Source organism: Cibotium barometz, chromosome 17 (genome assembly GCF_041138505.1).
Source record: "Cibotium barometz isolate CiBa-2024 chromosome 17, ASM4113850v1, whole genome shotgun sequence".
NCBI classification, from domain to species: Eukaryota; Viridiplantae; Streptophyta; class Polypodiopsida; order Cyatheales; family Cibotiaceae; genus Cibotium; species Cibotium barometz.
Window position 1 is genome coordinate 3,435,606 of NC_141062.1, and position 25,647 is coordinate 3,461,252.

The 25,647-nt window shown below is 40.7% G+C and overlaps 1 protein-coding gene across 1 annotated transcript; it reads left to right on the top strand.

The window, feature by feature from the left end:
• Window positions 1-10,433: 10,433 nt before the first annotated feature.
• Window positions 10,434-18,584, top strand: LOC147629593 (putative E3 ubiquitin-protein ligase LIN). The gene is made up of 17 exons (XM_086811083.1): window positions 10,434-12,340; window positions 12,414-12,474; window positions 12,607-12,996; window positions 13,114-13,322; window positions 13,544-14,878; window positions 14,966-15,110; window positions 15,220-15,480; window positions 15,773-16,082; window positions 16,167-16,291; window positions 16,400-16,522; window positions 16,620-16,751; window positions 16,861-16,986; window positions 17,065-17,175; window positions 17,276-17,419; window positions 17,711-17,827; window positions 17,949-18,065; window positions 18,194-18,584. The coding sequence occupies exons 1-17, from the start codon at window positions 11,397-11,399 to the stop codon at window positions 18,209-18,211; spliced, it is 4,668 nt and encodes a 1,555-aa protein (XP_086667209.1). The 5' UTR covers window positions 10,434-11,396; the 3' UTR covers window positions 18,212-18,584.
• Window positions 18,585-25,647: the final 7,063 nt, after the last annotated feature.

Sequence of the window (25,647 nt, forward strand, 5' to 3'; positions counted from 1 at the left end):
TTATCATCAAACTCCCTCAATGCACCCCCACTCAACCCTTCTCTTCTCCAACCCCCCTTTACCCAGTTGCTCCCTTCGATGAAGCATCCAAGCTCCCGACGGAGCTACCAACCTTGCCAAAACCTAATTAGAGCTGCCTTCTCACTCTTGCAAATTGGGTAAACCAGCTCTGAGGACAGATCTGAATTAGGGAGGGGGGTCATGTTAACCACAATGGTTAACATTATTTCTAAGCGTGGTTACACTTCCTGTAACTCATTTTTATGTAACCGCACTAAAAGATGTATGGGATGACCGAGCTTAGGACTTGTGTAATACCAACCATAAGAATAAGCCTAGGTGTACATAGAGCTAAGAAATCAATTTTGGGCCCCCAATTGTTAAATGGGCGGTCAGCCGTTGTAAAAAGAGAGCTCATGTATATAAGTGCGTTATGAAATATGAAAAGGTATAATCCCATTATCGGAATGGATTTTTCCTTCTCTCTCTCTCTCTCTCTCTCTCTCTCTCTCTCTCTCTCTCACCCTCTTGTGGCTATGGTGGTAGGCTCATGTAGGGTTATGCTTGCTTACTTGATTGTTGTTGTGTGCATGTAGGTGATGGCTTCTTGTCTTTCTTCTTCTTCTCCCTCTTGTTGTCTTCTCCCTCATATCACTCTTGCACACATGAAGGCATAGGGTAGAAGTTAAGCTCTTCATGGCTCCCTTTCTCTTTGCTCACTACCTAGCTTACTTGATTGCCATTGTGTCCATGTAGGTGATGGCTTCTTGTTTTGCTTCTTCTTCTCCCTCTTCTTGTCTTCTCCCTCATATCGAGTTCATATCACTCTTGCACACATGAAGGCATAGGGTAGAGGTTGAGCTCTCCATGTCTCCCTTTCTCTTTGCTCACTACCTAGCTTGTAAAAGCTCCACTTGAGTGATGCTAGTGGTATCGGAGTGGGTCCCTAGCGGCCTCACATGGGGGAGTTAACCCTCATTAGGATTGGCTAAGTGCTAGACCCCGAAACAACCCTTGCATGGTCTTTTTCTCTTCTTCTCTCCCTCTCTTGTGCAAGGTAGCATGTTGATTTGGTGAACAGAAGCTCAACTATGGAAAAATGTAATTTTCTGGGGTGTTACACAAGTTGCATTAGAATGATTGCACAACAGCCTAAAACATATATTAGGAAAACTTGTGCATGCACTTTTCAAAAAATTAATTTCTTTTTTTTTTGCCCGCAGACCTTACCTTTTCCCTTTTATTTTTTGATATTTAGTATTTCCTATTTACTTCTTTTATTTTTTGGTTTATGGTTTATGTTTACCCACTGGAAAAGAGTATTCTTAGAATCTTTTCCTTGGGCCTACACACATTAAATGCGTCCAGCCACTCAAAACTTACTTGAAAATGGGTATAAATATCTTTAGACTTTGGAATTTTTTGGCTAGTGGCCTAAAAGCCATAATGCATTAAATGTGGCTAGCCAATGAATTCTAACACCTAGTGGCCCAAAATTAAAAGGAAATTAAGCTAACTTAATATGCATTAATTACACCAATGCAAAAATGCAAAAACTTACAAAATGCATAATTTAATCTGCCTTGCAAATTCTCCCCAAATTTTTGTTTCAATTCCAATTGCTTCATGTGCAGAGTCTAAATTGGAATAAACCCTCTGCTTGAAAACTGATTTTGAGGTTTGTTTACCTAGATTAATTCAATTTCATGCCCAATTTATTATTTTTCATTTTCAAAATTAAAAAAATGCAAAAAACCAAAAAATGCAGAAATCAACTAAAACATGAAATGCAGAATTGAAAAACACACAGTTTTTGTAGAAATCGACTGAAACTAAACACAAGTTTACAAATATAATAACAAAATGCAACGAGAAACATAAATAATGTAGTATAGTAGACTAATTTTTGAGATTTTTCTTATGTTTCTTTCTTGACAAAAAATAGAATTTTCACAAAATTGTATCACACACAAGCATTCAAAATGCACTATGGCTATATGCGGTGGGGCTATTCCCCACTAGTAGCAGTGCCACTTATGAAAGGCCCTTACACCATGGAAAAGATGCAGGAAATAACCACTTGTTGTGGGGCTTTTCCCAACCACACTCGGGAGCATAAAACGCTCAACAGAAGCCAATGTTCCATGACCTAGCTCACAAATGCAGGGGTAGGGTGTGTCACTCATCTCGTGAATACTTGTGCTTGGGATCCTCATAGGTTGCACCACCATAGGATTACCCGAGAGCTCCACTCTGCCACTGCCTCCATACTCCAAACACAACTCGACCCTCCTCTCACTCAATCTCTCTCTCTCACACATACACTCATAGATACACAATGAGCATATAACAGCTCTAATTGAATTAGGCAAGCAAGACACAAGAGAGAAAGAGAGTAGAGAAGAAAAGCACTCTACTGATTATGCATAAGAGAATGAATGGTGAGAATACAAATTGACCCTTATCTTGGCCCCAAGCATTCACACCTTGGCCAACCATACTTAAAACATAGGTCCATGGCTATCCAAGGCCACCTAGGCTTGTATAAACACTTAATCTAAACATGCAATCTCAATAATTAATCCCTTTGCAAGCCTTTCATAGATAAGCGGCGTTCGCACACAAAATATATGATATTAGCATTTATTATGCCAATGGCCCAATGAAGTGAACAGGTTGCCAGTGGAAGGCATTGATACTGGAGAGATGTCCAATGAGGGTTAACATTTCCTCTTGGTACAAAATGGGTTTACAAGCTCAAACATAGAGTGCCAATGTTAAGAGATACAAAGCTAGGCTTGTTGCAAAGGGTTATGTGTAAGAGAAAGGCATTGACTACGGTGAAACCTTTGCACCCACATGTCATATGACTACCATGTGGAATACCATTACATTAGTAGCACGTAAAGGTTAGAATGTATGTCAGTTAGATATCAAAATTGCTTTCTTGAATGGAGATTTGTATGAGGAGGTCTATGCATCTTAACCTCATGGTTTTTTAGAAAGGTTAGGAATCAAAAGTATGCAGATTGAAGAAAACTTTATATGGTCTTAAGCAGGCTCCCAGAGTAGCATGGTACGAAAAGATACATATATACTTAGTTGGACAGGGTTTTTGCGACAACTTAATTGATAGTACCCTCTATATTAAGAGGACTAAGGATGTTTGATTGGTCATCATGTTATATGTTAATGGCATACTACTCATAGGCCCTAATGATGATCATATTTTGGTTTTTATAGAGCTGATTTAGAGGTCTTTTGAGATGTCAGATCTTGGACAGTTGCACTATTATTTGGGCATTGAGTTTTGGCAGCATAATGATGGCATTGTTATGCTGCTCCTCCAGAGAGAAAATACATAGATGCATTGTTGAAGAGGTTCAATCTTGAAGACTATAAACCTGTAGCTACACATATGGAGCCAAATTTATGTCTAAGTCTTAAAGATGCAAGTGACCCTTTTGATGCTGGCTTATATCAAGAAGCTGTTAGATGCCTTATCTTTTTGTGTAACGCCAGACTTGACCTTCAGTATGTGGTCTCAATATTGAGCAGATTTATGCATAGCCCAGGCAAAAAGCATTAGCAGGCTGTCAAACAAGTGTTCCATTACCTTAAGGGCACCAAGCACTTTAGGTTGTTTTATCCCAAGGGGGTGGTTCATAGCTGCATGCATTTACAGACTCAGATTTATGACACACGCATGTCCACAAGTGGTTTTTTCTTTCGCCTTGGTGATTCATGTATATCATGGCTCAGTAAGAAGAAACCCACTGTGGCCACTTCTAGTTATGAAGCTAAGTATAGGGCAACGTTTACAATTATAGTTGAGTGTACGTCTTATTGTGTTAATTATCAGGGAGAGATTCTCTGCAAGGGAAATTATCTTGGATTATTGTGTTAATTATCATTATGTCAGGGAGAGATTCTCTGCAAGGGAAATTATCTTGGATTATGTGCCAACACAGGACAATTTGAAAGATTTGTTCACGAAGGCTCTCCTAAGAGAGAAGTTTGAAGATTTTCACAAAGCTTTAAACTTACTTTCCTCCAGGGACTAGTCTGGGCTCCCTATCACACTCCAAAGAGCCTAGCACATCTTTGTACTTCCAGTGCTAGCTCACTCATTGTTCACATCATCACTCAAGGGGAGATTTGTAGCCATATTTGGTAGTGATGTGTGTGAGCACACTAGGACCAGTCGAGACACTTTTTCCCTCTTTAGGAGGTTTTTTCCCCCATGCTAGTATACACCCATCTTGGGGTGTACTTATCATCTTTGTACAACACACATTCATTATCTATCTATCTATCATCTCATTGTGTGCTTCCTTGAGCTTCTCCAATGTGTGTATGTGTGTGTGCATTCCTGCAACCCTATTTTCAACACTTCTAAAACACAAGCTTTTCAAGATTAAACCACTAAACAAGAATTAATGACTTCCATTTTCTAATCACGTAAAGGGTTGAGTTTTGTTTATCCTTTTCATGCTTTCCTTCTAGGAGTCTTGGCATGTTGAAGAGCCTATTGTGTTTTCCAATTGCAAAAAGCTTCCCCTTAGGATAAGAAAGGGTAAAAAGAGTATGATGTCATCAAATGACATTCCAGCATCTATACATGTGTTGTGGGATATGGATAGAGAAAATACCATTCTCAAAGTTTTTTAGGAGGGTAGAGGAGCGAAGAAACGGTGGGCTACTGAGAGAAGGTATTTTTCATCAGTACATAAATACAAGTTTACATGCACGGATGCTCTCTTGTGTGTTCTTCTCTTCACTCATTTCAACACTGATGTGTCTGCACTATGCAATGAAAGAAAGTGTCATTTCAACATTCATTTTTATGCATGATCCTTTTTTATATGTCTTCACCATATGCGGTACCTATGGTCTATGCACTCTCAAATGTGTAACTAGGCAATGAAATTTGTAACTAATATTATACTGTAAATTTTAGCTAGCATGCGTAAAAGACAACAGTTATTTTCATGTGCATATGGTCTCATCTTATTATGTGTAGATGGCAGCATTTTATGGTCTTGTCTCCTTATATGCTATTTAATCACTTTGTTTGCATGCATGAGCTCAGATTGCAGTCCTCTAGGGACATGGAGTTTAGGTCTCAACATTCTAAACTAGAGGCTCGTGTGAACAATGAGCCAATCGACTATATCATGAGTGATGTGCAGGTTTGTACCAAAACAATGAGCCAATTGACTGTATCACGAGTGATTGGCAGGCTTGTACCAAAACAATGAATGTTTTTAGCATGTGAGTGTTTGAGTTTGCATAGTATGGGCATGTGAGTCGTTGGTATTGTTGATTTCTCCAATTTTTACTTCTTGTTGATATTGTAGGTGGATGGAGAACCACACTCCCATCATATGTTGTTGAGATGATGTACTGTGGATTCTTTATGGTACACCTTTGTCAACGGCGGTACTAAGGTTTTAGATAGGGCGATGGATAATTTCTTAGGCGATTTGGATCCTTCCAAGGACTTGTTTGTGTTCTTTTCATAATTATTAAGGTGATGATAAGCATGTCATGTGTACCTACATGCTATTAAGCTCCACTAACAAATGGGTCTTTTTGGTTTCTTTTGTAGAGGACATTGTCCAATATATTTACAGTTTTGTTCAATCCCTAGATCAAGAAACTCCCTAGTCTCCCTATGGAAAAAACCACCCTTTTATAATTTGATCCCTTAGGGAATATGATAGATCCATTTAAATGCATGTCATCAATGTATATGTAAGCTAGGTGTATATTGTTGAGAAATGTGATGCCAAAGAGCACAAGGAAAAGGTAGGGAGTGAGTCGAGTAAGCCAAGAAAGTGCAAATCATAGCATGTAGCCACATGAGTAAAGGGATTTATCCCACATTGTTGTACAAGCCCCAAGGTGTACCTCCTCATATAAAAAGGGGCCATTTCAAGCAATGAATCATATCACTTGCACAAATGTCAAGTCTCTCTATGAGTACAAGTTTCAATCTTGTAACCTAATTGTACTTGAGTTCATTAAGCACTACTCACTCCATGATGAGTTCACTTAAGTATCACCCACCTTAGATTAGTCATGTTAAGTATGTTGCCATTAGAGTAGGATTAGCATCTCATTTGTCATTAGGAGAGTTTGATCCATGATTTTCAACATGGTATCAGAGCTTAGGTCTAGCTCTCCTAGCTTACATTAAGGCTTGGATTATTAGCAAGTGTTTAGGCTCGCTCATTAGCTTGGTTTCTATTCTCATTTCTTCTTTTTGCATTAATCCTTATTTCATTAATCCATTGTTCAAGCACTTTGTGGAGCATTCAGTTAGTGGTTCATTGTTGACATCCTTTTACGAGATAGAGGATCAGTGTGAGCATTTGAGTAAGAAAAAAAAATCTTGGTTTCTATAAGCTCACACAAGAGAAGAAAGCATCAAGTAGTAGCTCAGTAGGGTTTTTTGTGAGCCTATATCCCCTAGACAACTTTAGAGAAAATTTTGCATAAAACTTTCAGATGATTTTTTTCATAGTTTGCAGAGAGGGTGTGCTGATGTTGGTGTTTGTCTTTCTATAGCAAAGAACCAAGCTCTGTTGCACATGGAAGAGCTCTTACAAAAATATGGTAAATGGCTACATGATTTTGAAGAGTTGCTTATTCTTGATAGATCAAGTGTTGCTACCATCAACAATGGTTTGCTGATGGAAGATATGATGTTTGATTCACTTCAACATGCTAATTTGTCTGTATCCATGGAAAGGAGTCTAGATAGTTGTAATAAAGAGAATTTGATACTATCCTTGAGGTTGTTGCTTTGAACAATGGTTGCATTGTTTTCCTTGATGGACCAGGTGGATCAGACAAAACATATCTTTATAATACCTTGCTATCTCGATTACGTGGAGAGAATCAAGTTGCTTTGGCATGTGCATCGTCTGGAATTGTTGCATTGTTTACTATCAAATGGTCATATAGCACACTCACGTTTCAAAATCCCATTGGTTCTCAATGCTTCTAGCACATGTGGTATCAAAGGTTATTAACAGCCCATTGGCTGAGGTGTTGAGGGCTTACAAGGTTGATCATTAAGGATGAGGCTCCAATGATGCATCGGTATGCCTATGAAGCATTGGATAGGACATTAAAAGACATTATGCAAAGTGATATTGTGTTTGGTGGAAAAATTATGATCTTTGGTGGTGACTTCAGGCAAATCTTACCAGTTGTGGTTAAGGTATCGCGTGAGGATATTGTTAATATGCAATGTTATGCCGGTCATATATTTGGAGATATGTGAATGTTTTAAAGCTCACCCAAAACATGCAGGTCAGACAGAGTGCATTTGATTATACAGAACTAGAAGTTGTCAAATGGACTTGGAGATGGCTCTTTAGACCATCCAAACAATCAAGGTAAAGTGGTAATTCCACTACGAATGTTAATCCATGGAAACTCCCTTTTGAGTTTGGTTGAATGGGTGTATAAAGATGTTCAAAGAGTGGAGGACTATGCATGCTTCTCCCTCAGTGCAGACACGATTGTATCATCTAAGAATGACAGAATAATGTACCCAATTGAGTACTTGAATAGTCTGAATTTAGGTGGTGGGTATCCACCTCGCCGCTTGCTTCTAAAGATGAATGCTCCTATCATGCTGCTCCGCAATTTGGACCCTTGGTGGGGGCTTTGCAATGGTATAAGACTGATATGCAAGTGATTTCAATCAAAGGTGATAGAAGCAAAAATTATTACAGGTATAAACATTGGACACATGGTCTTTATTTCCAGGATAACATTCATACCAACTATGCTTGACTTGCCTTTTGACATGAGAAGGAGACAGTTTCCTGTGAGGCTAGCTTTTGGTATGTCAATAAATAAGTCCCAAGAATAAACGTTGAGTGTGTTAGGACTCATTTGGTCACACAAGTATTCACACATGGATAGTTGTATGTTACTATGTCACGTGTTATATGATCTGATGCAGTGAAAGTGTGTGTAAAGGATACTATGGAACATGAAAGCAGCATAGAAGGTTCAAACAAAGTCTACACAGTCAATGTTGTGTACAAAGAGGTATTGCAAATGGCATGTAGAAGAATGTAACTATAATCTATAGCCAAAAGGTTAAGAGTGAGCTATTGATATTGCAGCCTACAAATGGCCACGACTACATTCCTAGATATCTCTGTATTAATCAAGTGAGCATTTGAAAGGAGAATGCTTGTAGAGATGTGACATGTGCTACCTTATGTTGTCTTTCTGTAAGTGTGCATACTTTTAAGTTGATTGATGTTTCTTTTAGAATGATAACTATTTTATTGTGATGTGAAGACATGAAGTTTAATAGGAGTTGGATGGCAAATATCCTTCAATTTATCTCATGATGGCGCTACCCTTGTCGGTAATATTGAATTGATATATATAAATCTACTTACATTGTGTGGTTTAAATGGCTGACATTGAGGTAAAGCCACCATACAGATGCACAATATGAAGTGACCCATCTATTGTTCAAGGGATGGTTCAAATTGTTGATATGGCTATAGGGGTTCGATGAGTTCATGTTTGTTTTTTTAAACATTTGGATAAGCAAATGTTTAGCTTTTGACTTGCTTCCATTTACAATGGCTTTATTTATTTTTCTTGCTTTACTTGAAATATTGAATGTCCCATAGAGAGAGAGAGAGAGAGAGAGAGAGAGAGAGAGAGAGAGAGAGCTCAAAATCTTGATTTGATATCACATGTATATTGCTTAGCATGGATGTGAAAATGAGATGGATGGATAAGATATTGAAGGTATCCTTCTTGACATTCGCAATATAGTCATCATTGTTTAGCATAATTGATTTAATTTTTATGGTTCAATTGTAGACTCGCCGTTTTTGGGAAAGACAAGCAACATCGTCTCTAATAATCTAACTATAGAGAGCACAGGTGTATTACGTTATGAAAACTAGCTTTTGTGTTTTATGTCAATAAAAAATATTATTGATTTTTTTTTGCAACAGGGAATATCTTTATTTTTTGGAACCTAGATTATTGCTAGGTTTGTATGGTCGAGACACTTACAACAACGACAGTTTTGGGCTCCTTGGAATTTACCAGCTGAGATTGCAAAAGATTGCGAATCAGCTTCATGTACATGTAATGTTTGCAGACTATGGAAAGCCTAATAAGTTAGATTTTCAGTGCATAGACACTAAACATTAAAGAATATTCCGCTTTGCTATCTACAGGTTGAGGACCATGAGGCCCAAAATGGGTTTCAAATATAAGGCTTATCTCTACTAACTCCTTGCCCCATGACGAGCCTTTTGTTTTTATGCATGCAAGAATACTCTTGCTCATTAGGGAGATGGGTCATGCCACTAGGCACGGGTATAGGTGTGTGAGTGTGTAAATAAGTAAGTATGTGTGTGTATAGGTACAGGTATGCTATGTTTGTACTTATGTATGTCTAGAGATAGATAGATGTTGTTCATATGTATAGGTGGTCTATGTGAAATAGATAGATGTTGTTCATATGTATAGGTAGTCTATGTACACATATATGTGCAAATATATGCATTTACATAAGGTTAAGTTAAAAATGCATATGCATGTATGTATACTTGATTGCTTCTATGCATGGGTACATATGGATGTATAGGTATGAATGCGTATATATAATGTATATATGTATGTGAACATATATATTTACAAAAACATAAATACGTGTATCTGTATGTAGGCATATATGTGTGTGTATGTAAATATATATGGATAGATATTGTAGATGTATGTGTGTATGTATATATGTTATATATGTTTATATGTGTGCCAGTTCCTAAAGTATGGATGTACGTGTGTATGTATATGCAAAGAGATTTTGTGTGCGTGTATAAACATGAGAGAGAGAGAGAGAGAGGTCCATGATTGTCTCCAAATTTAAGGCCTACTCTCTGGTACCCAAACCTCTCATGTCCCAAGGATGGGGATGGGTTATCTCTTCACGAAGTTGTCGTTTTTAATGGTGTGCTTAGCTCAGCCCGCCACCAGAGATGGCTAGGGGCTAGCCACTAGTATAATATAAGGGACCTTCAACATTGAACGTCCGTTTGTTGTTGAGACATGTAAACGACCTAGGTGATTTATTTTGAGAACATTTGTGGTGTAGTGTAGAATAGCATAATACTTGAAACCGAGAGAATCTGGGGCTGACACAACACGACAAGAGCAAGCGCACGCAGTCTGGTCCTCAAAATCCACGCTTTCCTCAAAAGCCTGAGGTTGAGAGGAGGAGGTGCGACATTTTAAAAATGTTGGGAAAAAAGGTGCCTTGAAAAATTTCCGGAATTAGGCATGCCGGCGCCTGCATCTCTGCCACGTGGCGAGCTCCGCCACAGACTTGAGGGCTGTGCATTGAAATTGTGCGCAGTCAAGAAGAGGTTTATTTGGCAGAGGCAAAGCATGGGGAACTGAGACTGGGCGGCCAGGCACAAGGACGTATCTCCTGCTCTCAGGCAATAAACCAGGCTTTGTTGAGAGCGCCAACCTATAAAGCTTTGCCTACAAATCAATAATATTAGATTAGATACATTGCTTGCACATATGATTCCATGTGCTCAAATATAATCTAGTCATTTAGAAAAGAAACCCAGCTCTCTCTACTGCAAAACTGCACACTGTCTATTGGGTGGAGATTGTTGTTCGCCAAATTTGGGTAATGCTTGGATCATATACCGGATTTGGGGTTTGTACGCAGCCAGATTGGAATTCAATTAGTACCCCCTTTGGATCACAAAGCCGCTACGCTACTATCGCATCTTTTCTATTGGAAATTACTTGCAAGCCGGCCGGCGTAATATATTGTACTTGGCCCAGTTTAGGACTCCGAAGCTGCTGTGATAAAGTAGCAAGTCAAGCCCGCTTTAGATTTGGGTCATCGCCCATTTCGATTTTTTAGGCTGTTTGGAACTAATCCTCCTTGCCAAAGCCTGACTGCAATTGGGTGATCGCCCATTTGTGAATTAATTAGTTTCAAAGCATAAGAGTGGTATGATTCGCCCATTCGGGGAGATGAAAACTTTATATTCATCGGTAAGACATAGTTTGCAAGCCGGCCAGAGATTGTCCCATTATTGGGTTCTTTTGCAGTAAAGTTATGATTAAATCACCGTCCATTTGCAGTTTTGAGAGCAGTTCATTGGAATTGGGCCACCTAAATGTGATTGGGTCGGCACCCAGTTAGGTTTTTGATGCCAATTCATATGACTATGTGATATGGTTTGCAAGCTGGTTTGAAATTATCCATGTTAATCTTTTTTGGATTAACTGCCGGCAAGTTTTGATATATTAATCATACACTTTAGCATAGTTTATCATACACTGGTGTAGAGCATTTCAGCAGGTCTACAATGACTCCTGCCGGCTCTCTAGACAGTAATGAATCCGTGGTGACTGTGCTGGTGTCTGTGGTGGGAAACTACACACTGGATGCTTTGCTAGACAGTGAGCAAAGAAGGCAACACAAGGAGCTATGTGCAGAGCGGCTAGCTGCACAGGACAATGTGGAGGTGCAGTATGCAGAGCAGGCTGTGTTGGCAAATCTTGACTGGGGCATAGATGCTTTAGAGGAAGCCATTTTGACATCAAACGAAGAGACAAAGAGGGCACGATTGGAGCACGCAGAGAGAATGCTGCAGGTGAGTGCCCTCTTGAACATCCGCCACACCACAGCAGGGGTGCCCAACTCTTACCTCTCTGCTTGGGCTCACCTCAACCTTGCTTTCGTGTGGAAGCTCCGAAACGATGACCACAATGCAGCTGCTCACATGCTGGAGATGTTCCTCGTGGAGCCATTGTACTCTAGAGTGGACTTTGCCCCTTCCCTCTGGGAGCACCTCTTCTTGCCCCACCTCACCTCCATAGTAGCATGGTACACAGAACAGAGGCATCACATCCTCTCCTCTATCCTGCCAGACGGTACTGACTTCTCCCTCTCCAGAGAGGAATTGTCGTACAATGTTTCTGAGTATAAGAACTTTCTCTCGACCGTCAGCCCCGAACAGGCTGCTCAATTGCAGCAGCTGGAGCAGCTCTACCAGGACTCGCTTGATGAGAATACCAGGCTTTATGCTCGGTACTACAAGGAGTGGCTCAACTTCGACCCAGCTGTCACTGCCAAGAGAAGCATGCCTCTCATGCCCATTGCGGAACCGCCCATGACTCCCATGCATGAGCTGAGCCACATCCCCCAGTCTGTCAAGTTTGGGCCTCAGCCCCCAACCAGTGCAGGATTCTCTCACAGCAATTTCGGCTTCTCAACGGTCTACAGCAACAGCAGCAACCAGGCTACCACGTAAGTCTCAAACTTTTTTCAGAATTCAGCATTTTATTGGTAAGAAACAGGTGCCTCATCTCAATTACTGCAGGTTTGGCGAACGTCAAGGCAGGCAAGAAGACCTGTACAACATGACACATGGCTCTCAAAATGTATAGGCCCCCTTCTTGCTCTGCTATCTGTATACACTTTTGATCTTGCAAGGAACATGCACCTACTATTCCATGCCTTTCTAATCCACAACTCTTTTCAATGCTTTTTTTTTTTCCTTCTGATATTTGCAGCCAATCTGGGAAGAAGAAGATGAGTCTGAAGAACCAGAATATGGAGCCCAGGGAAGTACTTATAATATCGACTTGCAGATGGCAGCAAAGCATACCGCACTCAACAAGCAATCTTCAGGGGCATCCTTGTTTAGGCAGCAGTCACAAAAAAGTGATATCCTTAAACAATCCCCTAGGGTGAGGAATGCTAGTCCAGCCAAAGCTCAGAAGCTTGTCAAACAGAACTCAAAGCTCTCGAGGCATCAGGAGATGTCCCACCGTAGAACTGGGAGTTCAAAGCCTTTATTGGCTCTCTTCCAAGACCAAGATGCTGTCATGATCTCTTCCCCCCAGCCATCACCACCTGCACAGGAGTATTCTAGCTCATTGGAGTCGGGATCGAAGGTGCAGGTAACAAATTAAGGTCATTAAGTAGAAAATGTCCAAACTCCCTTATCATCACGTTGTCTTTCTGAGTTGCAATTATTCTCTTATTTTGACAGTTCACAATTTGATCACCATGATCAGGAAGCTCTTCAAAAGAAGGAGAAAGACTCTGAGGAGACTACTATGGTACCCAGGGAGTCATATATCACCAGCAGGGAGGAAGAGGAAGCAGTTATAGACAAGGAAGACAGCGAAATTGGAGAGGATGATGATGAAGAACCGGATGAATTACAAAGAAAAGAGGTAGAAGAGGAAGCAGAAGAGAATGCACAGATGCAAGGAGAAACAAGGTCTTTCTGTCTCTCTAAATACACATACGCACATAAATCCATGCTACCTATGTACATATGTGCATGCATACATACACACACACACAAGCACAATATGTAGTAACACACACACACACACACACACAGATGACTGCTAGCGTTGAATGGGAGTCCTTGTGCCATGTCTGGTCATGTTGTTTTTAAGATTACATCATTTACCCATCAGGTTCTTATTGATGCAGCTCATCACTGGCATCCCACGCAAAAGATCCAAGGCAGAGTCTCTCCCAATTGAAGCTTCCTGATATTTCAACCCCTGTAACAAGGCCCCCAAAGGACTTTGTATGCCCCATCACAAGCCAAATCTTCAATGACCCAGTGACACTTGAAACAGGTCAGACATACGAACGAAGGGCAATTCAAGAGTGGCTGAGTAGAGGCAACACAACATGCCCAATTACTCGACAGACGTTAAGGAGCATCTCTCTTCCTAAGACTAATTATGTTCTCAAGAGGGTCATTGCAAGCTGGAAAGAGCAGCACCCTGAGTTGGCATTGGAATTTGGATCGTCGGAAAACTCACCTTGCCTCCCTCGGACCCAACATAACTACTTGGGTTCCACCATACCCTATGATCAAGCCATGCCAGAAGCAAGTGGTTCACCAGATAGCAGTGTCTCCTCTGACAGCACTACTAGCTACACTAAGGGAAGACACACTTCCAAATTCAATAGTAGGTCAGCTGGTTCTCTTTCCTCACCCATAAGTTCCATCGGCCAAGATGTCCTTCAGGGTCTGATCAATGAGTTGAAGCCTGCAGTGACCTGCATTTGCAGCTCAGCTGATCTTCAGGAGTGTGAATCGGCTGTGCTCACAGTTGCTCACATTTGGCAGGAGTTCAAGGGGATCCAAGTTATTCAGGTGCATCTAGTCCAAGGAGGAGTGATCAAGGGCTTTGTCGAAGTTCTTTCTACATCGAATGTGTCTGAAGTTCTTGAAGCAGCTGTGTTTATACTGTCAGAGCTGATCGAGAGAGATGAGTCTGTGGCACAGTTGATTGCAGCAGAGGATCCTGAGTATGAGTGTGTGGTGGGGTTGCTGAAGAGGGACATGTTGAACGCTGCAGTTTTGTTGTACCAGTTGAGGCCAACATCATCCCAGTTAGCATTCTCTGACCTTCTCCCATCATTGGTTGGTGTGTTGAGGAAGTGCGAAAATGAGTATGCCCCATGTGAGGAGCCTTATCCTATGTATCTGGGACCCAAAGAAGCATCTTCCCTGATGATAGACCAGATGCTGGTTGCAGCTGATCAGAACACCAAGTCCGCTATTGCACATTCTATCATCTCTATGAATGGGCTTTCTCCATTAGTTGATAGTCTGGAGGCAACTAGCTTGGAGGAAAGGATTAGTGCAGTCTTCATCCTGCTGTGTTGCATGCAGGCAGAGGGAAGATGTCGCAACTACATCGCCCACAGTGCCCAATTAACACCAGTTTTGGAGTTGCTGCACAGTAGTAATGAAAGAGGAAGGATCATCACCATCTCTTTTCTATCAGAGCTTGTGCGTCTTAGCAGGTGCTAAATGGGTTCTTTTAGTGTGTCTTCTCAAGCTAGAATGCTGTCTTGACATAGAGTTTTCACTAGAAACTCTTCCCTTTTCAGTAGGTCCATCAACAACCAGCTTCTGCAGGTTATCAAAGAAGAAGGGTCTCTCAGCACAATGCATGTCTTATTGGTACATCTTCAAAGGGTTTCACATGAACAACGCCCCATTATTGCAGGATTACTTCTTCAACTTGACCTTCTGGTATGGAAAAATCATGCTTTCCTTTCTAGTCCTTCTCACAACAGCAGCCAGCTTCACTGCTAGGATTCAAACCTTGCTATCTAACATTCTCGTTAGCATAGGATTGCAGGTCCAACCCAGGAAGGGAAGCATGTACCGAGAAGAGGCGATCGAGGCGCTGATAGGGGCTCTTTCTAACAAGGATATCCTTGTTTCACAAGTTGCAGGAGCTGAGACATTGGTGTGTTTGGGGGGGCGGTTCTCTTCTTCTGGGAAACCTCTATTAGATCTCTGGCTGCTGAAATCTGTCGGCCTCGAGCAAGTCTATAAGGCTGCATTGAAGGAAGAAGAACAACTATTACAACCAGAAGGGGATTTGCCTGTGAACAGGGTGAGTGTGGAAAAAGGCCACACTCATGTTATGTGCAAAAAAAAATATTATTTTTTCTTTTTTTAGGCCCAAGATCCTCCCATAGTTACCAACTTTTCATCGCCCGTAGGCACTTTTTATCTGCCCGTAGGCGATGCCACCGAGGAAGCACCATGTAGGGTTTTGAACCTAGTGGAAGGTACTCTCATTCATACATGTATGTATGTATGACAGTACCTTCAGATGCGTGTGCATGTGCCTACGCATGTATACATGCTTGCAGTGAAGACACTTAACTTGAAGACTGCTGCAGGAAGAGGAGGAGAGGGCTTGCAGAGAGTGGGAGAAGCGAGTGGCGGGAGCTCTCATGAATTTCGAAAATGGCTTGATACTTGAAGGTCTGGGTAGAGGGATGAAAAGCCAAACCATGGCTCTGGCAAGGCCCTGTACTATAGCCATAACATGGCTTATGCACATGCTGCCCTTGCTGCCTGATACCGGTGTCCAAGAAAAAGCACGCAAAAGCTTAATGCCAGAGTTTATCCGTAACCTCAAATCTTCCAAGGACATGGAGGATAAGGCTCTGGCAGTCCTTTCTCTGCACAGCTTTATTGATGATTCAGGTAAGCAAACATCATCCACAAGACATGTAAGTTTTTATGATGTATGATGTTAACTAATACATAGCACATGGTTGAGGGATGAAGAGGGACTGCAAGAGCTTGTACAGTGTGCAAAGGACATTTGTGGGCCTCTAAGGCAGCTCAAAAGATCACTAGGGATGGCAAACAACATACTCAAAAAACTGATTAGCAGTCCTCATGTGAATGTGGTAAGTAGCTCTCATTCCACAGCATTCATGTTTTCTGTTTCTTGAAGATTAAGGTGCATGCTCTTCTCATGTGAGGTCCCAGTGTATGATTAGAGCCTATTTTGCTAGCCTGAGTTTTGGGCCCACGACGATATAGCACCACCCACTGATGCCAGTACAAACGGAGAGGTTCGCTGTCTTGCTCAAGCCCGCGGAAGACTCTTCAGTGGTCATTCAGATGGAACATTGAAGGTCTGGATCTGTATTAGTCAGTGGCTTTTGTTGATATCCACAAATAACGACTCAAGACTTATCTTTTTGGGTGGTTTCTTTGCATCTTCCATTGAAGGTCTGGGATTGCAGAAAGAAGAACCTTATTTTGATTCAAGACCTTAAGGAGCATCAAAAGTCAGTTACATGTTTGTACATTCCTCTCTCTGGGGACAAGCTCTACAGTGGCTCTCTTGACAAGACTATAAGGGTATACTTGTTTCTCTGCTTATGAGCTCAATTTTTTGTCATCAGCACCCCAAAAAGTCTGCCAGTTTAGTTGCACATAAAAACATGGTGTGGCTTCTTTGATGGTGCAGATGTGGTCAATAGGACCAGACGAGATACACTTTGTGAAGTCTCATGACACAAAGGAGCCTGTACATAGCCTTGTTGTAAATTCTACAATGTTTTTCTTTGGTGCACCACAGAGCACTGGAGTCCGGGTATGTATATGGCAAGGGCTCCCCCCTCCCTCCTCCCTTGATCAAGCAACTGAATCACTTAAGCTCTCATTTGCACAGGTCCTCCAGGGTGACGCAGGCATAAAGTCCCTTATGTTAAATAAACATGTCCAGAGCATTACCATGGGAGATGGAAAACTGTTCTGTGGGTGCACTGATAATAGCATTCAAGTAAACCTCTCCCTCTATGTCTTTAATCAGATGTATGTTCCAACAACATTTGCCAATGCTTGCCTTGGATTGATTAGCAATGGTTCACATGAGTATACAGGAGGTGGATTTAGCGGGAGGACCACCGGTTGTCATTCAGCAGGGCATGAGGACCTTGCTTGGAAAGAAGGCTATTTATGGGCTGCAGGTCTATAATGACAAGCTTTATTCCTCGGGGTCATGTGTAGATGGTATGGCTGCAAAGGTAAGAAACCCCTTCACCTCCTCATACACATCTCCAATCATGAACCGTGAGACTTAATAAATCACATGCTTACTTATTGTTTTCTGCCCCAATCTTACTAATTCCTTCCAATGGAATGGGCTTTTGCCCATCTGAGCATGCACATGTATGTGTCTATGCATGTACGTACATATGTAGGTATGTATGTTTGGGGTAACTGCGATCACTGAATAAATTGATGTTGTATGCTTGGTTAACATAAGAGACAACGCCTTGTACTATACTGATAAGGCTTATCACTATGCTGTGAAGGTTTGGAGTTTAAAAGACAAGTCTTTGGCAGGCCAACTAGCCACGAGCTTGGATGTCCGTGCCATGTTTGTCAATGACGAGTTTATTTACCTCGGCTCAAACTCGGGCTCTATAGAGGTCTGTTCCCACCTTCCAAGCTTCCTTTGCTACAGCATAGTGCCTTCTAGTCCCCTTTATCATGTCATCTTTAAGTATCAAACCATTGCATCTAGGCAAACAAACACTATGGATGCTGCAGGTCTGGCTGAGGGAAAGACTGGTGAAAGTTGCAGGGATGAGCATCGGCTGTAAAGTCACATCATTCCTAGCTCATGACAATGTGCTCTTCTGTGGATCTGAAGATGGAAAGATAAGGGTAAATCTCTACATCTCTCTCAAACAAAATGTGTGGAGGACAGTAAGAGTAATCTCTTATCTATTGGCTTCTGCAGAGATGGGCAGTCGGGTTTAATCTCTAATCTACATTTCTATTGGCTTCTGCAGAGATGGGCAGTGGGTTAAGAAACTACTGGTTTACTAACCTTACAACATTGAGGGTGGGTTGAAAAGGATCCTTGCCACTCATGTATACACAAAATGCAATAAACCTGCCTTATGCCTCCACACCATCTGGTTAAGTTATTGATATGCATTTTGCCTTGATGGTTAGCTCACACCCACTTTAAAAAGAGTTTACTCCCATAAAGCATGTAGTAATGTGAATAACTTAATCGAGATATCTCTCTCTCTCTATATTCTCTAATATTCATGAGCTCTTGTATGGATCCATAAGCTACTCATAAACAGATTATGTTGCACCTCAACATAATCACCTCCCTAGCATGGAAATAGCAAGAATACTTTTAATCAGTAAAGAGGAAGTTTGGATTTCTTATTTTTATTTTTGGATTTGTTCGCTTAGGTAATTAAGTCAGCAGTGATCCCAAACCCTAAAGTATTGTATTACTTGGATTGAAAGATTACTAAGGAAGATCTAAATTATATCTATTGAATCTCTTTATGCAACATGTAGAAAGTCTCAATCTTTTTACATACAATGATTTTGAATTTTGGTTGAGAGTTACATCTAGTCTCTTTAAAGTTTGTTGGGTGCATGTAGAGAGTACTAAAAATAGGTGTGTGTGTGTGTGTGTGTGAAAAAGCTTGACAACCCCTTGAATAGACACACACTTTTTGAAATGATTTGCTAATTGCATACAAACCAAGTGTGAATTTCAATACATTGTCTTAGTGCAATTTAAAACAATTATAATCTTAAAGGGTTTTAAAGATGCCTTCTGATTGTGAGTCATCAAACTCCAAGCACATCAAGACAAGAAGGATACTCAAGAAGGTAAAGAAGTCCAAGGCAAAAATCATACCATATTATTCCTCTCATACAAAGAACTTAGAAATTTTCAGAATTTCTTATAAACAAATGCACTTGTATGGCGATGGTCCTTTTTAGCATATGTTAAAACTCTTTGTAAGGGTTTTAGACACTGTCCTTGGACTAATTTTCTAAGTGATAAGGCCTACCCACATCACGTCTAACTTATTCAAGACTAATAAGTTTGAGGGAAATGGTTTCCACACATGGCAAACCAAAATCAAGTTTACACTGATGAGAAAGGGACTATGAGGTGTCACAAATGCAAAAAAGAGAATGCCTACCACAAGAGAAGAGAAGAGAAGAGCATTTGGGTAAGCAAGGATGAATATGCACTGGCAAATCATTGTCTTAGGCCTTAGTGACACATCTTTTCCATCACATAGATGGAAAAGAAACTTCTAAAGAGGCTTGGAATATTCTTGATACTTTGTTTGGAGGTCAATCCAAAAACTCAAAGATTTGCCTACTCATAAAGTTTTTGGAACTTAAGATGAATTCATATGAGTCTCTTCCAACTTATCTCTTAACTACATGAAGAGTATCTTAACTCAACTTGCAGGTATCAAGAAACACATTGAAGAAGATATCATTATAGCAGTTCTTTTGAAAAGTCTCCCTTGGGAAGAGTATAGCAGCATTGTTACTACTCTTACCAATTTGCCCAGCACCTACACTCATGGATGTTGAAGTATCTTACTAGAAGATTTCAACAAAGTCAAGCAAAGGTAAGACAACACCGAAGGGGCTTTCTACAACAAATGAGGCTTTAAGAAGTTTAGTTCAAAAGCTTCCTTCAAAGGTTCATATATGAAAAAGAATTTTTCTAAGAAGTCTTGCAATTGCTATGGAAAACTAGGTCATGAAGAGAAGGGTTGTTTCTTTATGAAGAGAACTTCTTGTAGGTGAGGATAACTCAAGTGGAGAGAAGAAGTAGAAGAGAAAGAAGCAGAGATTTCAGCATAGAGATCAATTTTGTTCAAGGCGACTAGGCTTTCTAGACCAGTTAGAGAGCCAAGCCCTACCTGTTGGTCACTCCTCTATCCTAAGTGAATTGTAATCATAACTAGAAGTCTAGCATCTATCATCATAACTAGCATTATAAACACCATGAGTAAGACCTACGGGCACTTGGATGTTCATCATAACCATCATTGTAAATAGTAACTAGAGCTAACATTATCATCACAGTAGCCATGGATATTTTATTAAAGGGGGGTGTCAAAATACACACCAAAATATCTTGATATTGGACATATGGTTCTATGGTTTAAAGCCTTCTTTATCACTAGGTTTGGGAATGTTCACACTTCCACAACAGCTATAGGTTAGTGTGAATGGATATTTTTGGTTGCACTCCATTCTATAGAAATGGGTGCCCTTTTTTAGGTACTTTTGGATTAGGTGGATATGATTTGTACTGAGCCTAGGCTACCATCTAATAAATATTCTCCCACTCTCTACTTTGCAATTATGCTGAGCTCTTACATCATCTTATGTGCTTAACCCTTATCACTCCACTTCTTCATTCACCATGATTAATCCTTCTAATTAGCCACTTGCTTAAGCCACCATTAATTCTAACACTCGTATATATTTAGTAGTTGTTCTTTTAAATCGATTACCTTAGTAAGGGGATCTGTGATGGAATCACCCTCGTTCATGGTCAAGTTGTCTAGCTCGCATTAGGTACATGACACATGCTTCATTACAAGATTGGAACATGGTCTCGAGGAAATAGCAAGAAGAATACTTTTAATCAACCAAGGCCATAAAGAGGAGGTTTCGCTCGGGTAATTAACTCCAATGATCCCTAAACCCTAAAGTATTATATTACCAAGAAAGATCTAAATTATATCTATTCAATCTCTTTATATTTATTCAATATCTTTAGATCTAAGGAAGGACTGAAAGGTTACTAAGGAAGATCTATCCAATCTCTTTATGTGCGACATGTAGAAAGTTTCAATCATTTTACATACAATGATGTTGAATTTTGGTTGAGAGTTACATATGGTCTCTTTAATGTTTGTTTAGTACGTGGGAAGGCTCACTCTTAACAAAACCCCCATATTGAGTGCATGCAGAGAGTATTGAAAATAGGTGTGTGTGTGTGTGTGTGTGTGAAAAATCTTGACAACCCCTTAAATAGACAAACACTTTTTGAAATGATTTAGTAATTACATGCGAACCAAGTGTGGATTGCAATACATTGTCTTAGTGTGCAACTAACAATTACAATCTTAAAGGGGTTTAAAGATGCCTTTGTTGAGAAATGTGGTGCCATGGAGCACAAGGAAGGTAGGGAGTGAGTCACATGAACAAGAAAAGTAGCATGCACATTAGAAAAAGGAATAGACTAAGGGTCTAATGTCAAAGGTTGATTTGTTTGGTCATTTGTAAAAGGTGAAGTCAAAGGTCAAAATGGTAGCACATGGAAAGTGCAAGGGAGCACATGTAGTGTGAGCATTTATGGACACATGGTTGGCACTAGGGTGCACAAAAAGCATGGATTGAAGCCCTTACCAAGGCTATAAATATGGGTATATGAACCTTGATTATGGATTCTTGTAAGGAGATTATGGATTTATACCTTAATCATTGTGTCATTGATTAATCTTATCTTAATCATTGTGTCATTGATTAACCTTATCTTAATCTTGTATTAGCATTCTCTTAGTCTTTCACCATGGGCTTAATCACTTGCTACACCTTAGATCCACATTCTTAACATGGTATCAGAGCCTCCTAGGGCTGGCCTAGCAATTAATTTTAAGATATTACAATATCCTTATGAAGATTAGATTAGGATTTACTTATTCCTTTCCTCATTGGAGTTTTCTTCTTTATCATGCAGCTATAGAGAGCTAGTTGCTTTGTGTGAAAAAGGAGACTAGCTTGAGAGCAAGAATTTTGTTTTTCTTTGTGTGAATAAGAGAGAGTAGTTGTAGCATCCTTCTCGGCAACAGGTCCTAGCACAAATCAGCATAGAGTCGTGACCTCTATGAGAGCAACACATAAGAGACTTGAGCTTTGGAGAGCAACACATAAGAGACAGCAAGTAGCTAACTCGCAGGACATTAGAGAGAGAAAGTAGCAAGACAGAGCTTCCGTGCCCTCATTCTATGGTAGAGGTTATTCACAATGGTGACTCCTCTATCATCATCAGCAGTTCGAGCGTAGAGTAAATCCTATAATCTCCTTAAAGCAAGAGCTATGTAGCACCATGGGTAGCAAGGAAACATGGCTAGAGGAGCAGAGACGGTCGTGGCATCTAAATCGACACCATGGAGAGGGAGGATCGAAAGAAGGACCTTCATTCACAATAAGCGAGCAAGCAGCTACCTCATGTAGGCCAATCAACATCTCTATTCAATGAAATGAACAAAGCAAAGGCTTTCGGTAGAAGAAGTCGAGAACCTTATGTGTGTGAAACTGCATCAACCCAAGCAGTCGGAACTTGTGCAAGCAACACGAGAGGCATAGAGAAATTCACAATAGTTCAGCCGCCCATCAGAAAAGGGTATAGTCTGCAAGGTGCCACCACCACTGACTCTCTCCATGAAGATGATAAGGTTTTTTTATTTTGTGTGGTTATACATTAGGGAAAATTTGGACTCAAAAAGGGGCCTTGTAACAGATCCCTTGGGATGGTGATGTGGACAAAGCAAGCCAATAAACCCACATATAATATTGGAGGGTAGGTGCGTCATTTTGAGTTCTTTATTCCATTAACTGACATGTGGGGTGTTTTTTAATTCAAAACAATGCCTCTTAAGTATAGTTTTTTATTCCCACTATGGTGCCTTATTTTATTGAAAAAAGTCACCACTCTCTTTCTTCATTACACTTTTGAATGGAAACAAGCCAACTTTGCTTACCAAACTTGAACCAAACTTCGTCCTTGGCAACCCATCATCTTGCATTGTCTCCCTCATTGTCTTCCCGACTCCACAACCACAACCACAACCACTCCAAATCTGAATTGTTTTGACCGGGAAGTTTTTGATTTTCTCTTCTTCTCATTCACATTTCTTCCATTTTGGAAGCTCATAGCCTCCCGCGTCTTTCTCACGCCACAATCTTCCTCTCCATCTCATGAGTGCCTGCCTACCTCCAAGTTCGTGGCACATTCAATGAAACATTGATTCATCATACATCAAGGTTTGAGGAGAGACTGAGGCGGCAAGTTTTGAAAAAGGATGGAAAAGAATTTATTCTTCATGCGCCATACCTGCTTGTGCATGAATAACAATCCCATTTCTTACCTTTTTCAAGTGAGAGTTGTGCTTACAAGTATTGTGTACATTTTGGTGCATCCAGGATACCAACAAGTTTGTTTGATGGACAAGGAGGTATTATTTAGTGATGTTGTCTTTTGGTTTTAATGAAGCAATCTTCTTCACGGGAGATAAGTGTAATATCTTTGGTTTCTTTTGGTTAAAGTGTGAGTTCATGATGCTTTTTGGTATTGTTAAAGCACAGAATAATGCAATGGAACCTGTGAAACAAAAGAAAAAAAAGGTGGACATCCACTTCCAAGTAGAAGCCGATTATGCTCCCTGTTGTAAGAGAAATTGGTCTAGGCCAGCATGCAAAGCCCACATTATTGAGCTTCTAAATGAAGGAAAGAAAAATATGGACCTATGGTTGGATGGTAGTATTTACCCACCAGATCCAACCTCCTCTCAATCTCCATCATTCTTTGGGTTGACAAGTTTCTTCAAGTTTTTGTGTGAGGGTGACAATGGATTGCTTGGATATTGCAAAAGATTGTTTGGCCAATGTCAAAGTATCATTCAATAATGTAACTTTGAAAGACATTTGAGTGATAGAGATGCCAGAATAAAAATGCTTGAAGGTGCGAATTTTTACTTGGCATCGATCACAACAGCTTTGCAAGCTTCATATGAGGACAAAGCAAAAGTTTGTTCTTGTTGGAATTAGGGTTGCAGGAAAGCACACAAAGCTTGGAGAAGAAGAAGCAAGAATGCACACAACACATAGTGTATTAGATTGTGTCAATGTACAAAGATAAGTTAGCCCTAGAATAATGGGCGTATATACAAGCTGGGGAAAAAAACCTCCTAAAGAGGGAAAAAGTGCCCTGACGGTCCTAAGTGTGTTCACACACCACTGCCTAATGGGCGTATATACAAGCTGGGGGAAAAAACCTCCTAAAGAGGGAAAAAGTGTCTCGGCAGTCCTAAGTGTGTTCACACACATCACTGCTATATATATGGCAACAAATCTCCCCTGGGAGTGATGGTGTGAACGAGAGCTGGCACTCATGTATAGGGAAATGCCATGCTCGAAGTAGATCAGTCCACAAAGGGGAGCAAGCCCAAAGCTTTGCGGAAAGCTTCGAACTTCTCACAAGGAAGCGCCTTTGTGAAAAGATCGGCGAGAGGTTGTCCTGTGTTGGCACATAGGCCAAGCTAATCTCTCCTGCTGAGAGTCTCTCCTTGACATAGTGATAATGCACTCAATGTGCTTTGTGCGAGCATGAAAAACTAGGTTTCTCGCAACTGCCCATGCGCTCTGACTGTCAGTGTAGATAGAGGTGGCAGACTCCTGTCCAACACCCAAGTCAGCCACCATAAGTCGTCTGAGCCACACACACTCCCACACACACTCAACTGTAGCTGTGAAAGCTACCCTGTACTCAGCTTCACAACTAGAAGTGGCCACAGTAGGTTGCTTCTTGCTCAACCAAGATGTGCATGAGCTACCGAGCATGAAACAAAAACCACTTGTGGACACTCTTGTGTCATAGCAACCAGCCCAATCTGAGTCCAAAAAAGCATGTAAATCTGGCAGCAATGATCCCCCCTTGGGATAAAACAACCCAAGATGTATGGTGCCATGAAAGATGCGTTTAACTGCCTTCCAATGCTGAGACCCTGGGCTATGCATAAACCTGCTCACCTGTGAGACTGCAAACGGAATGTCCGGCCTCGTAATGCATACATAAATGAGGCAACCAACAGCTGTCTGATAGAGTGTGACATCAAAGTGATCTCCAGCATCATGAAGACTCAACTTCAAACCTGTCTCCATTGGAGTAGCAATAGGCTTGTAGACTTCAAGGCCAAATCTCCGCAACAATGTCTCAATATACTTTATCTGACACAAAGCAATACCTCCATCACACTGCTTAAATTGCATCCCCAAATAATGATGCAAATGCCCCAAATCTGACATCTCAAAAGAGGCATTCAAATCAGCCTTAAAATCAGCAATATGACTCTCATTTGGTCCTGTGAGCAGCATGTCATTGACATAGAGAGCAATGATTAGATGTACATCATCCACACGTTTAACATACAAAGTGCTTTCTGTTGGACTATTTTGAAAACCATGTGCAGTCAAATATGCATGTATCTTTTCACATCAAGCTCGTGGAGCTTGCTTTAAACCATACAAAGCCTTTTTCAACCTGCACACTTTGTTTTCCTGCCCTCTTTGAATAAAACCACGAGGCTGCGATACATACACCTCCTCATGCAAATCTCCATTCAAGAACGCAGTCTTTATGTCCAACTGATGTACATTCCAACCATTATGA

Excerpts from the sequence above, each read along its gene's own strand:
- LOC147629593 (XM_086811083.1), top strand. The coding sequence starts at position 11,397 with ATGACTCCTGCCGGCTCTCTAGACAGTAATGAATCCGTGGTGACTGTG. Across the intron at positions 12,475-12,606 it reads TGACACATGGCTCTCAAAAT|CCAATCTGGGAAGAAGAAGA; the intron begins GTATAGGCCCCC and ends TGATATTTGCAG. Across the intron at positions 15,481-15,772 it reads GGGATTTGCCTGTGAACAGG|GAAGAGGAGGAGAGGGCTTG; the intron begins GTGAGTGTGGAA and ends AGACTGCTGCAG.